Source organism: Topomyia yanbarensis, chromosome 3 (genome assembly GCF_030247195.1).
Source record: "Topomyia yanbarensis strain Yona2022 chromosome 3, ASM3024719v1, whole genome shotgun sequence".
In the NCBI taxonomy this organism is placed as follows: Eukaryota; Metazoa; Arthropoda; class Insecta; order Diptera; family Culicidae; genus Topomyia; species Topomyia yanbarensis.
In genome coordinates this window covers 86,704,929-86,719,542 of record NC_080672.1, presented here as the reverse complement: position 1 = coordinate 86,719,542, position 14,614 = coordinate 86,704,929, and the positions used below count along the sequence as shown (strand labels likewise).

The 14,614-nt window shown below is 41.8% G+C and overlaps 2 protein-coding genes across 2 annotated transcripts in view; one reads left to right on the top strand and one right to left on the bottom strand.

Annotated features, from left to right (window-relative positions):
* Positions 1-4,626: 4,626 nt before the first annotated feature.
* On the top strand, positions 4,627-5,812 carry LOC131689549 (cytosolic Fe-S cluster assembly factor NUBP2 homolog). Its single transcript, XM_058974737.1, has 2 exons — positions 4,627-4,927; positions 5,135-5,812. The coding sequence occupies exons 1-2, from the start codon at positions 4,817-4,819 to the stop codon at positions 5,798-5,800; spliced, it is 777 nt and encodes a 258-aa protein (XP_058830720.1). The 5' UTR covers positions 4,627-4,816; the 3' UTR covers positions 5,801-5,812.
* A 71-nt stretch (positions 5,813-5,883) lies between these two features.
* Positions 5,884-14,614, bottom strand: part of LOC131688753 (probable ATP-dependent RNA helicase DHX35) — a 34,838-nt gene continuing 26,107 nt past the window's right edge. Inside the window, exons 3-5 of the mRNA XM_058973240.1 lie at positions 7,380-7,860; positions 7,015-7,317; positions 5,884-6,953 (exon numbers count right to left, since the gene is read on the bottom strand). Of these exons, the coding sequence (XP_058829223.1) occupies positions 5,929-6,953; positions 7,015-7,317; positions 7,380-7,860 (1,809 nt within the window). The 3' untranslated portion in view covers positions 5,884-5,928. The remainder of the gene's footprint in view (positions 6,954-7,014; positions 7,318-7,379; positions 7,861-14,614) is intronic.

The following is a 14,614-nucleotide window of genomic DNA, read 5'->3' as shown; positions in this document are numbered from 1 at the left end:
TTCGATTCAGAAATTTTTTCAAAATATTTTAACTCACTATCACAATACTTTCCAAAATTCATTCATCAGATTGCAACATTTGACAAGTCTTCTGCTCGATTGGAATGATATTGACAGGTCTCGTGCTCGATTACACGCTCATTCAAAACTACTCAAAATTTGAGTTTCCACTACTCAATTTCAAAAACCGGGGCAAACTGTCAAAAAATGAGTATCGATTTGAGTAGAATGGACTGAACTCTGGAGTAACCATTAAATTATCAACTATTTGAGTGAAAAAAAACTTACTGGTGCACGAAGTGGAACAGCCCGCACACAAAAAATTGAAAATAGTTTCAAATGTTGATTCAACAGAAAAAAAAATCAACGAGGAGACATTCGGAAAACTAAAAGGTAAGTTTTCGCAAGTGTGGTTTCTTTTTAAAATAACATACCTTCTTATTTTGTATATCCAGTAGCACGAGATCCTATTTACAGGAAAAAGGAGAAAGGACCTCGGAATAAATTTATAAGCATCGTATTATCAACTAGAGATACAGGTAAGTGGAATTTTATATGCAGATTAATGCGTTTGTTAGTATTATTAAAAATACAGATCGGTTAAATTTCAAATTTTGTCTTTGCGTAAAAAGTACTCAAAATTGACATTTTGTACCCGAACTCAAAACTGAGTAAGTGAGGAAAACTCAATTTTTGACCATGTGCACTTTTTATGGAATTGAGTGGCTGGTCACTCACTTTTGAGTTATTTTCAATGAGCGTGTAGAATCACACTGACAGATAAATGACAACACAAACGATTGACGTGTCGAGTCTTTATCCAGAAGGATTCAGCGTCGTTATAAGACAACACTGACGGCGCCGATGGTTGGGTGGTAAGCGTGACCGCCACCCACCCCAGTTGGTCTGGGTTCAATCCCAGTCGAGGTCGTTGAGATTTTTCAGAGGTGAGAAAAATTTGAGGTCACGCCTTCCTTCGGAAGGGAAGTAAAGCCGTTGGTCCCCGGTCCATGAGTTTGATGGGTCGATATCCAATCCAGACAGTGGGAGTGTCACCTCTCTGGCGTCGGTGTTTGGCCTCGTAGCGGAAATAGGCCGACGGAAAATAAACAGAATTGGAAGAGGAAGAAGAATAAGACAACACTAATAAGTGTGAAAAGACGCAAAACTCAAAAGTACCTAGGTTTAAGTTAAAAGAACTTATGCTTTGGGTTGTTTTATTTTTCTGTGCAAGCGAGTTGGGGGCAAATGAACACATGTTTTATTGACATCTTAAGGCCCAACCATAGATAACAGACGTTTAGGCTAGAACAAAATTTCTTCAAAAACCTGTGTAAACTTTCAAATTGATAAACGTTGGAAAACCGTGTTTCACTATTGCCATCTGCGCAACTGTTTGCTATACGTGTTTGACAGCTGCACTCTAACTGCATTGCGTCGATCATTGCGCCATCTACAAACGTTTGCCAAACGTGTTTCAGCCGTCTGATTTATTCGGAATCTCAGTAGCGGGTATTTACACATGATTCAAATCGAGCCTAAACGTCTGTTATCTGTGGCCCAACCTACTATCCCATTAATCAAGTAATAATGCAAAACCTGCATTACCAACTATAGTTAATATTGTGCATACTTACTGAAGGCGTGTAGACAACCCAACAAACATTTCGTGGTTTTATAAACGTTTTAACAGTTGCTTTATTCAGCTCTAGCCGAACATTGGAAGTATACGTGTAATCATATATCGTTTATTCCACCCTTAAACATCCGGGATTTGGGGAATTTATTCAGCTTGTCTGATTAAGAAACATGAAAGAACAATTCTTCAGTACGTATAAAGCCTGATGAAAACAACAGTTCAGCTTTATCAATAAACCTTTTCGTTACCGCTATTCAGCTGAGAGAATTATCATAGGAAAATTGTTAAAAAAGACATTTATTTCAAGTTACACACGCCATCAATCTCTTTGGAAGCCATATTCTTTTATTTGTGTTACGCTACAGTTAGAGAAAAATTGTATTACCTTGTTGGATATCACATCACGTACCTGGATCCGAACCAGCAACCTGTTGAATACTAAGCACTTACCTTACTGTCTGCACCAATCTTGCATACATTGAATGCTTAAGATTTCACCGATGTACCGACAAGTCTAGGCTGCTGAATAGAGTCTGTACAAAGGCTTCAGTAGGCTTCTATAGATTTGAGTGAACCTAGTTGGCTTGGGTTCGAATCCCAACCTACGATAATTTTTTTATTTCAATTTTTTTTAATTAATAATTTTTAGAACATTCGGGAATTTTAAATTAGATAATTTATTTCAAAAATGATGATTATAGTCGTTTTTGTTTCCAAGGTGAGGATTTATGGTTGTCACAAAACATTTAGATAAGGAAAAATGGGTGTTATATGAAAGTGGTGGTAGCTGAATGATGGATTGAAGTCATTTATAATTCTAAGGTGGCAATCTCCTCAATTTATTTACCACTCCCTGCCAAATGATTTTCTTTGCATTGTGATTTTTTTGGTAAGCGGAAGTCGCTGTTCGAATTCAATAGTTTATTTATTTATATCAATAAAGTTCGCCAGCGTGAATAATCATTTCATTGTACCTTTGTTTGCAAGTGGATGGATAGAAAAAAATCATGGTAACAATGCTGGTGTCAAAAATTTATAGCAACGTTGGAAAAAAAAAGTTTCTCTTGTGTTCAATATGAGAATATTCATGTTTCACAAGTAAACAGATCGTTTCGAATTAAAAGGTAAATTTACATAAACGAGGGCGCGTGTGATTGGTAAACTTGTACATTGAAAAACTGTAAATCGTGTATTTCCCGTGGTGAAAACTTAGTAGATATAAAAAAACTAAATAAACTTTCTTTATTTCTTTATTCATTTATTGATCTATTGCTCCTTAACTGTAATATATGCAAAACATCTCAATTTAAATATACCGAAATAATAAAAAAAATCCTTCACTTAATAGTAAAAAAATATTGTGTGTGTATTGGGACGCGAACCCAGGTCGGTTGCCATTCCTCATGATTTGCTAATCGCGCCAATTTTTGTAGTGGTTACAATAACCTTTGTTAAACACATAATTCAGCTAAAAGTCAAAGGTGGTATAACGGCAAATGTAAAGGTAGAAACAACCTTTTGAAGACATGTAGTGCAGCTTAATGGTTAAAGGTAATAGTATTGGTAACAGCATCGTTTGTTCAACTTGCAATTCAGTCTAATTAAGATGGTTGAATAAAAGCTTTAATATTGTCGCTATTACATTTATTAGTAGTATAGTTCAGCCTAGTTGGAACTGGCGAATACTGGATTTTAAATAGGCTGAATAAACTGTTAATGTTTAAATAGTTCAGCGAAAGTTTTATTCAGCTTACATAACCTTTAATCTGCTTTAAATCAACACGTAGTCTTATAGTTCAGCTCCTAATGTTTGTTGGGAAGTTAAAGTGTTTGAAGCAGCGTTTATGTTCTATATAGGTTCAATTTTCTGTTTAGGGGTTACAAATTTGTTCAAATCCCGAATAGAAATGTACAATAACAAAACCATGATTTTCATTGTGACAGTACAGTTATTTTACAATCATTTACAGTAAATTATAGTGTTATGCTACAATACAAAATCAATAACGTTTCTACAGTAAATTTCAATGTAATATCGACTTTTACAGTAAAAAAGAGGGGTGGTTATGTATCTTAACATTGAAAAAATCTATTTTACTTCTCGAAAACAGTAAAATTTAATGTGGATTGTCTGTATTAGTTTCTTACTGAACAATAAAATTGATTGTTACATGAAATTTTATTGTAAATCTACTGCGAGAACTCTGCGTCGAACAATGTTGATACAGTAATAATCATAATATTAATTGTTTTATGATGATTTGTAGGGTAAATGCTGTTGTAAAATTCTATTCGGGATGGAACCAAAGCAGATTTTCTAAAGCTAGATTATTCTGAAAGTACATCGTTGAGCAAAATTCTCTCAAAATTTCATTAAAATCGGAGCACAATAAATTGAATTTCAACTATTTATAAACTGGTAGCTGTTGACCATTGAACCGTCAACTTGCTGCACCGACCGTTTAACTCAATTATTTTGCAATCGTATTTTTTGAAAAGTTCCTTTGAAGCGGTCACTATATCTCAGGAAGCAGTTCCTTAACAGTTACTTTGTGTACAAAAATATTTTTATTTGTCTATTTTTTTCGACCGAAAAGGTCGATTTTGTGCTGCTCCCTGTGCCCAAAAAATGTGGTGGGCAATAATGGGTTAAATGTTAAGATATTTTGAATATACCCGGCATCCCTAGCACTTACTCTAACCGTGTATTCAATTCACCACGGGTAACGCTAAAATGTCAGAATTCAATAACTGTAGTAACCGTAGTAACAGTAACTGTAGTGTTAAAGGAATCCCAATCAGGGTGGCCAGACCTACCGATTTATCGGTAGTCCTACCGATTTTGGTCTTCCCTACCGATTCACAGACGACGAAGGCAAAACTACCGATATTTTGTTATTCCTACCGAAAACTACCGATTTTTATTGATTTTGGACACATCCTACTCAACATTTAATTTTTTGGTTGGATTTGGCATGATATGTGTTGTCAGTATTTTACAATTCTATGTCAATACTACGTTTTTGGGACAACAACCCGGCCTACCGATAACTACCGATAAACTTTTAGTGACCCTACCGATATTAAGGAATTCTATCTGGCCACCCTGATCCCAATCAGCTGTTGTTTGTTTATTCGCTGACTTTCCAAAAATAATATTTTAATTTTGTTCCTAAAATGCTCGACAAAGTAAAACACATAATCCTTGTCCTGTCAGGAAAGGGTGGCGTGGGAAAGTCCACTGTGAGCACCCAACTTGCACTGACGTTATCAGAATCCGGTTTTAAGGTGAGTCATCGAACACAGAGCTTTTGTATAATTTGTTTATCACACTGTAACGTTTTTCCTTGTCCTGATACTAGGTGTAAACCAACAGAATACCGTATGCAATAAAATTACAATTACAATTACACTGTAACGTGTGAACTATAGTACACCGGCTCAAAAAATCTACTATCGTACATTTACAAAGATTTGGTATCACTCCCATTTTAGGTCGGATTGCTGGATATTGATCTATGCGGTCCTAGTGTGCCATACCTGCTCGGCCTAGAAGACCACGACGTACATCAGTGTGATGAAGGATGGGTTCCCGTTTACACCGGTGCAGACAAGACGCTGGCCGTTATGTCAATTGGTTTCCTATTGAAGAACAGAACCGATGCTGTTATCTGGCGAGGACCCAAGAAAACGGCAATGATCAAGCAATTTCTAGAGGACGTAGCGTGGGATGAGTTGGACTATTTGATAATTGATACCCCTCCAGGGACTTCGGACGAACATATTACAGTAATGGAATGTTTGAAAGCGGTCAATGCAGACGGAGCGATTATTGTTACGACGCCGCAGGAAATGGCGCTGGAGGACGTGCGAAAAGAAGTTACTTTTTGCAAGAAAACCGGAATTCGAATAATTGGCATTGTGGAAAATATGAGCGGGTTTGTGTGTCCGAATTGTGCTGAGTGCACAAATATTTTTTCCTCAGGCGGTGGGGTGGCGTTGGCTGAGTTGACCAATGTTCCCCACTTAGGCACATTGCCTATTGATCCACGGGTGGGGGGATTAGGTGGTTCCGGTAAGGCATGTGTTAAGGAATTTCCCGAGTGCACCACTTCTCAGGTATTAAACAGCATCGTGAAAAGCATAACTGTTGAGAAATAAAATTGAAATTCATTTCAGAGTGAAAATATTGGTATCCGAATTTCTTTGTAATGCACTTTAAAGTGAATTTTTAAATACTACCATTTATTTGAATGCGAATCTTTATTAGAAGCTTAACGAATTAGTTTTTAGTAATCATCTCTAACTGTAACCTTATGGTAATAATGAGGTGCCAATTCGGTCAGCCACTCCTGTTTGATGACTGTGATATCTTTCATAAAGAGTTTCGTTGTGTGCAAAAGTTCACAGAAAATTACCCACTGCGGCTGCTCAACCGTGTACAGCGCCGAAAGAGGATGAACCGCGAGCTCCGTGTTACCTCTAACCGTTCTATAAACTCCGGAATGATGCAAATATGCGGCATACGGGAAAAATCCAGACAATATACAACGGCAAATAACTTCCACGTTTCCATTGCAAGAAAGCAGCGGTATATTCAATTCCCTCTCCAGCATGCTACACAACTGAGATTTGATTTCGTGAGCTCGCTTCAGGTTACGGTAAATTAGGAAGTTTTGACCACAGAACTCTTTCGTGCGGCCATTCTCAATAAATGCCGTATAAACGTTTAAAAGTGTGATCAGATCTCCTTCAGCTACTTCAAAATTTCGTTTAGCGATCCGCGCCCTTATCGAAGCCTGCCCGCTGACCGGCTTCGAAAACACCGATTGTACTTGCAGCATGGCAATTACGATAAGAATTTCTTCAGAGCATCCCATTTCTCCTGCCTTGTATAGCATTTTTGCCATCATTGGGTTGATAGGCATTTCAGCTAGGAAGTAACCAACCGGACTGGTCAGGTTGCCTTCTGTGTCTAGTGCTTCCAATGCGTAGAGCGTTTCAATTGACGCCAGCAGATGCTTCGCTGGTGGTGGCGAAGGAAAGGTAAACCTTAAAACATTGTCGATTCCAAGAGCTTTCAGGTACAGAACCGTACTGCACAGGTCAGTTCGGCGCATTTCCGGTGGAGTGAATTCGGGTAGTTTCTCCCAAGCTTCCTCCGTGTAGAGACGATAAACTTTACCACTGCGCACTCGACCGGCACGGCCTGCTCGCTGTTCTGCGGCGGCCTTGCTTGTGGGAACAATCACTAGGCTGTTGGTGGTGCTTTCAGCCGAATACCAATTCAGTTTGACGAATCCACAGTCGATAACTGAAAGTGAAGGGTAAAAACTCGGCTCAGGAATATTGTTACATTAGCAATGTACACTTACCGTAGACGATTCCAGGGATAGTAATAGATGTCTCGGCAATATTCGTAGCTAGTATAACCTTACGTACACCCTTAGGAACGTTGAAAAACACCTTCAGCTGGTCTGTATTCGATAATGTTCCGTACATGGGAAGTATCATCAAATCGTCCTTTCCACTAGCTTCTTTGTGCTCCCGTAGCAAATCAAGTGCCTTCAGGACCTCTTCTTGACCAGTCAGAAAAGCGAGTATGTCTCCTGACTGTTCTTTTCGGTGAATTTTCATTACCGTCTCAACCGTAGCTTTGACGTAATCTGGACAAGGTTCTGAAAATATGTAACATGTGAGATATAACTGTTAAAAGAATTTTTACAAATCCAGCTCAAACCTTGTAAATAGAAAACGTCGTACGGAAACATTCGACCTTCCACGGTCAGTGCTACCGAGGTGTCAGTTTCGTCCTTCTTTTTCTTCAAATTGAAAAACTCCTGAAACAACTCCGCATCAACTGTCGCAGATGAAATTATGATCTTCAGTGCGGACCTTCGGCGGGCAATTTTCTTCAGTAAACCCATCACCGTATCGGTTAGTACACTCCTCTCGTGCGCCTCGTCAACCATAATCACACTGTACTGCGTGAGCAGAGGATCGGCCAACATCTCACGCAGCAGAATGCCCTCCGTCATGTACTTAATCTTAGTAGTGGCAGGATCACACTTCGTAATGAATCGAATCGAGACGCCCACGGTTTCCCCACTCAACTCGCCACGTTCCGTGGCTACCCGGTCCGCCAGTGTGATGGCTGAGATTCTCCGCGGCTCGGTGATGCCTATCAGGCCTTTGTGGTGCCATCCGAATTCGTAGAGGTACTGGAAGATAGATTAAAAAGGATAGCGTCAATGATGCGTTTATTTTTTATTCCTAATTAATAATCAAATCTGGGATATAAGAAGTCTTGTTAATCAAAAAGATATTAATGAAACCTTTTCTACGGTCTACCTTCTCATCTCGCTCTGAGCGATAAATCGCTACGCTATAGACTTCAGTGAAACAAGCAAACAATTTTATTCGCTTTGTTCTTTATCAAGTGCATAAACGGTATTGTGTCGAATGAAGTTTACATGATGGATAAGTATTCGGATCGAAGGGGGAATTAATACATTATTTAGTGCTTTTCTAATCTAACGAACGAAATATGTAAATGCCAAGATTGCCATTTCCAAAACGCTGTTTCAGAATCATCTAATTTCAATATTTGTGGTCCGATTAATACTACAACGCCAGTCGGGGGTTGGTGCAGCTAGGACTTTTGGGATTTGGTTGAGGTGTGACAATGAGCTATGGAGTTTTTGCCACTGTTGCGCAAATTCTTCGTCGGCCGGGTTTGCCTTAATGCTCCACAGATGTTGCGCTTGTAGTTTGGCGAGGACAATAGTCGGTGGGTACAGTCCGAGAGTGTCGTAAAATTTGGCGACTTCGGCGTAGATCAACCGCTTGGTCACAACGTCTCTTGTCACTGGCTTGATCTGGTTAGCGAGGAGTAGTGCATCTTCGGGTGACACGTGTTGGAGGAACTCTATGGAATAGCTCTATGGATAGCTTCCGACACCGAATCGGAACCAGATAGCGTATCGTCCATGTAGACCTCATTTTTTATTATATCGAGTGCTATAGGGTAATCATCATTTTCATCCGCAGCCAATTGTGTCAGGCACCGCGTTGCTTGGTATGGCTCCGATGCTGTGCCATAAGTAACGGTGGCCAGTTCCAGTACCCGCAACGGTTTTGCGACGTTCGTTCACGCCAGAAGATTCGTTGACAGTGTTTATGTTTAGGTGCCACCAGAATCTGATGATACATTTTGGAAATGTCTGCTGCGAACGCTACTTTATGGGTGCGAAATCGAAGCAAGATGGAGTACAGCTCGCTTTGCGCTACCGGACCAACGAGGAGTACGTTGTTCAACGCAAGATTGGATGGGAACGACTTCGCGCTGGCATCGAATTCCGCACGACATTTAGTAGTTGCGCTGAAGGAACGCAATACGGCGTGATGTGGCAGGTAGAAAATTTTCTGATTCGATCACTTCATGGCACTGACCGAGAGTCTCGTATTCTCGGATGAACTCAATGTACTGGGTCTGGAGCCAGGGGTTACGTAACAATCTCTTCTCTAGCATCAGAAATCGCTTTAGTGCTAAATCTCGGCAATCGTCCAGCTTGGCAACGGTTTCCTTGAATGGTTGTTGTACCACAAACCTCCCTGTCGCACCTCGTTTATGTGTGGACAGGAAGTCGGATTTGCAGGCTACTTCTTCTTTGGAGAGCTTGGGGATGTCCGGCAATTGCTTGACTTGCCAGAACCGCTACATCATGGTTTCGACCTCTTCGATAGAGAATAGGTTGGAGTGCTGCATTGGATCATCGCGGACGTACGACTATTTAAGGACACCGGCCACGATCCATCATAGATGAGTTTCTTGCAGCTGTGGCAACTTGTCGATTGCTGATGGTTTGCTCGTAACTTGGAAGCCTTTCCTTTCGTTGTGTGGACACCGAAGCCTTTCGTGTCGACTTGTCGAGGGCATTCACAACCAACAACACTCCGTCATGTGCTCCGACACGGCGCGCTAGTCATCTTCTGCTTAAGGTAGCGTAGGCGGATAACCTCGTTCACCAGTGAACGCAGCTCTTTGTGAGATTCGGACGTCATCTTCTTGAGCGATAGCCAACCTCGGAGGTGTGATTCCACAATCGCACGCACATTTTCGAATCGCTTGGTGAGAACGGCCCAGGTTTGTTGATAACTACCGCTAAGTGCCTTGGCGTCCAGTGGCGTAGTAAGAAAATTTGTTGAGGGGGGGGGGGGCATGAATGTTTTTGTATATATCTATAATATATGCTTTTTTGTAAATATGTTTTTAGAGAACAGAACAAAATGTTTAAAAACAACCCGAGCAGGAAAAAATGTACAAAAACCGACCCGCTAATACAACTACTCTTGCACGTAACCTGATTCCTCCCCAATATTATTTCGGGAGGATTTTTTTATGTGCACAGCACACATCCTATCCAACTACTTAGTAGTTAGTTCTTTCAGTGTTTCACACACTACCAGTTTTCGACCATCCACACGTGGCAATTTTTGTATGGTATTAGGAAAACCAGCTGTGGGTCGAGAATTACTGCTCTTCCCCTACTAGGACAATCTGGGCGGCAAACTTCAGACTGTCTAATTTATACCCTTCGCTTCTCTTGTGCCACTTAGTACCACTTCCTCGTTGAGCTTCCGACTTGTTCGCGAACTACTCGGTCTAGTCTCCGACGATGGATCTAGCTTACTCCGACGAAGAGTTCCCCAGCGAGAGAAGTTCGACAGCGAGCCAACCAGCCAGGTGCCGAGGTCAGTTCGACGATTCCGGTGGAGGACCCGAGCAAACTATAAGCCCATAATACCGCATGGTAATGGTTCACCCTCATTATATGGTATTTTGATAGTGTTTGTAATGGAATCAACCTTTAGTACCCTTCTTGTGCCATTTAGCACCACTTCCTTGATGAGCCATTCAGCTCCCCGAGTTATTGGCGAAAGAAATTCTCCCAATACCGATTCTTCTTTGGTTTTCTCTATATTTCTTTTGGAATAAACGGTGGGGTGCAGTGGTTGGTCTCGTGATTCCACATGGAGCGTGGCATCCGGTTCGCTGTCGTTGCGATGACCCATACTCGGTGCTTTGTTGCAGTCAACTCGACTATTCCTCGGCGGTGGATCTAGCTTATTCCTGCGGAGAGTTCCATGGCGGTAATTGCTCTCCCAAAACCGTTGCTCGATGTTTATCACACCGTTTTCGCTGTAAGACGGCCATGATCTCCATCATAACTCTGTTGACTGTGTTTCACGTCTTTACGTCGCTTGTCATTCTGTAGGCTATATTATCTGGGTTAATGTATGGTCCTCCCGTATTAAATAGCTCCTTGAACGTCGCTTCAAACCTCGGACATTCGAAGACCACATTCCTCGATGTTCTCAAACTCCGGGTACAATGGTAACGTTGCATACCAGAACCGATCAAGATACTTCCTGGAGCAGCCGTGGCCCGACAGAAGCTGTTTCATGTGGAAAATCATCTCTCCGTGATCTCTATTGGTCCAGGTCGACTGGTTTGGGATGAGCCGGTAGGTCAACTTTCCTTTTTCCGCATTGTCCCATTCCTGCTGCCACGTCACTATCGAATCGATTCTCATCATCTACCTCACGTTTCTAGCGTTTCGTTGATTGTAGCACTTGATATCCTCCGCCAGGGTGATGCTGATAGGGATTATCTCGGCGATAATGCATACTGCTTCCGAAGATATTTTTCTGTACACAATCGTAACTCTTTCGACCACCAGCCGGAACGTCATGTTCAGCTTTTCGCGGTTTCGCTTGGTTTTCAGCGCCGCACTCCAGACAGGAACCCCATATCGCAGTACCGATGACGAAACACTAGATAACAGACCGACTTTTCGCAGGTGTAATCAATGGTCGTCGATTATTGCTTCCAATTGCTTCAGTGCCCTTCGACGGTGTATCCACTGAACCGCTTTGCAGTTGCAGTTGGTGAGCTATTTGCAGCTTGACCCCGTTCATCCAACTCTCGATTGCGTCTATTGTCTCCTTCACTGGCACGGGCACCTCCACTTCTCAAAGTTTCTCACTCATCACCGTTAGTGACACATCGTCCGCGAAATGCACGATTTTCACTTTCCCGGGCAGCCGCAGTGTCAAGACCCCATCGTACATCTCGTTGCAAAGAGTATGATCAAGAATGGAACCCTGAGGAACGCCCACTGTCGGTAACCAGGTAGGACCCTCAACGATTATCGTTAGCTTACCCGGGCAAATTTCTACTGGTTTTGATGGGCGCTCATCTTCGTCTTGACGGGTCAGTCCCCTCGGGATTGACGTCTATTTCTTAGCACAGCTACTTATGGCAAACTGGCCTGCTAAGCATGATTTCTCGTTTTAAAGCGTCCCTACCTTCTCGAAACGTCGCTTGAGCTCCTCTTTCACTCTCCGATCTTGCTCTCTGAGCCCGTCTGCTGGCTCTTATTTAACCAGTAAGCTGCACGCCGTCTACTGCATGGCTCCAGTTTTCGTGGAACGTCACAAGCCGTCACAATTCTTCTTGTTAGAGCAGCCTCATCAACGTACTTGGTTCTGCGGTTCGCCGAAGTGACTCAACAAAGAGGTTTTTGTTAAATACTTTTGTCTTACACTTTAGCTTGCCGGTCGTCCTTAACCGTGCTGCAGCAGGGTTCCATTGGCCGATGCGGTAGCGAATCGCTTGGTGGTCGCTATGGGGATACTACTCGCACACTCTCCAGTCCATGTTTGCCGTCACTCAAAGACTACAGAACTACACAGAATGTGGCAGAATTTCTCCTGGTACCGATGTCTGCATGCAATGAGATGTAGATACAGTTATGTTATAAAACTTCTCCCCTCGTAAAAACATCCTTATTTAATTATTTAATGCAAACAAATACAAATTCAACTTTTGTGGAGGATTAATCACGCGGCTAGAGTGCCGTAAGTTTTGAGGGCTAACAGCAGCAGCAATTTGACGAGTCCCATTAGTTGGAGAGACTTCAATCAGATCTAGAATCACTTTTGTAGGTGTACTCGCATCTTGGCCAGATAACTCCGGTGTTGACCAAGTTTGTTCCATACCAATATTACCAGCAGTTTTCGCCAACGACTCTCCAACTGTAGGTACTGCTTGAATGTAGTGGTGGTCAACGTCTAACTTCTCTGGAGAACTGTCCGCCGAGCCTTTAAGCGAGACATCGAGCAAATTGGCAGCAACGCCAACAACTTGGTCGATATGACGTTCCCAAACTCTGTCTTGGATGATGGCGTACAGCATATCGTAATTTTCCAGTCTTTTCAGCAATTCTGCTGAAAGGTTTCCGAAGTGGATTGAACGCAATGGTCGCTTACTAATACGGACGGAATACCGAACGTAATGAAGATTTCACGACACATCTTCATCGTGTTCTCGGCTGTAATCGACCTACAAACTTTGATCTCCGACCACTTGCTGTGAGCATCAACCAGCGTGAAGAAGTATGTGTCCAGGACCCGCAAAATCCACGTGAACTCTCTGAAAAGGTTCCGTAGAAGTTTCCCAGTAGTGCAGTCTCATCTTCGCAGGTTCTGGTCTCACCGATTAACAATCAGCGCAGTTTGAAACCATTTCTTCGATTTTTCGATCCATCCTTATCCACCAACAGTAACGATTTCGTACGGTTTGTCCCAAACTGTGTGGAATGTAGCTTCTCCAACACTCGTTTTCGCAAAACAGCGAGCACATATACACGTATTCCGCTTAGTAGACATCCGGGTAAACTTCCGACCGTATAAGAATTGAAAAAACTTCTTTACGCCGAAAATAATAGCGTACGCTTCTTTATCCACCTGCATGTACTTTTGTTGTAATCGGCTCAAGGTTTGAGACGCGAGCTGTGTTGGGCGCTCAGTACCGTCGGGGTGTACACATGACTTAACACGGCACCAACTCCGTAAGGTGAAGCATCCGTGGCAAGCAGCAATGGTAGTTCGGGCAAGTAGTGGACAAGGAAACTGTCGGACTGCATTTGTTCCTTAACTTTCTGGAAGGACACTTCGCATGTTTCAATAGGTTATTCAGAGGATACAACACAGTGCTCAGATTTTCGAAGAACCGAGCGTAGTAATTGGTCAATCCGACGAACGACCGAGCTTCGTCCTTATTTTTCGGTCGTGGCATTTTCTGGATCGCTTCAATCTTCTTACGCAGTTTATGGATACCATCACACTTATATATCAGGTACCCGCAATATACAATCGTGTCGACAAAGAAGTCACATTTCTCCTTGTTCATACGAATGTCATGTAAATTTAGTCGCCGAAGAACCTCCCCTCCAGCCGACGCGAGTGGCATTGTGAAAACTGTCGAAATTGAGTTAAGAACAGCATCTGATGTTGTTCCAAATGTATGAGCCAGGAGAATGTGTCCTGAATCCGCCATCGAGCCTACTACCTGTTCTTCATTTACCCTTATTTTTTAACTATCGTCATTTCAACTTTTCCTTCAATTTCAAGATATAGAGAAGACTGTAGTATAGAAGTGTGTTAACAATAGAATGACGCAACTACTGTTATTTGTATTTTTATTGCCATGACGTGATCTACTACAAAGAGCTCACAAGTTGTAAACGGCATATCTGCGTAAGAATAATTATTTGTACTGAGCCAACAAAAGATCGCTTTCAGCTTAATTTTGTTGAAATCAGCCGCTAAATTCACAACAGTCTTGTAATGAAACGTTCAGATTACAGCATTGACTTATCTTGTTTGTCTATCGCAACCTTTAGGACTGATAAAGTGTCACTGTGAGACGGATTGACACACATTATTTGACTTTTTTCAATACGCAATACCAACAGATATCAATATTTGTGCGATAATCTTACGGTTAACATTGGAAGGCCAACCTGAACGTGATTGAAACTTGCTCGATTAATACTAGATTAAACAAAAGCGTTCAGAGAAAGATAACAGCAGAATACGAACAGATAAACAGCAGTATCAGTCTGTTAT

Bases quoted from the DNA above. Each gene is read 5' to 3' on its own strand.
- LOC131689549 (XM_058974737.1), top strand. From the start codon at position 4,817: ATGCTCGACAAAGTAAAACACATAATCCTTGTCCTGTCAGGAAAGGGT. The intron at 4,928-5,134 runs GTGAGTCATCGA...CTCCCATTTTAG, and splicing joins TATCAGAATCCGGTTTTAAG to GTCGGATTGCTGGATATTGA.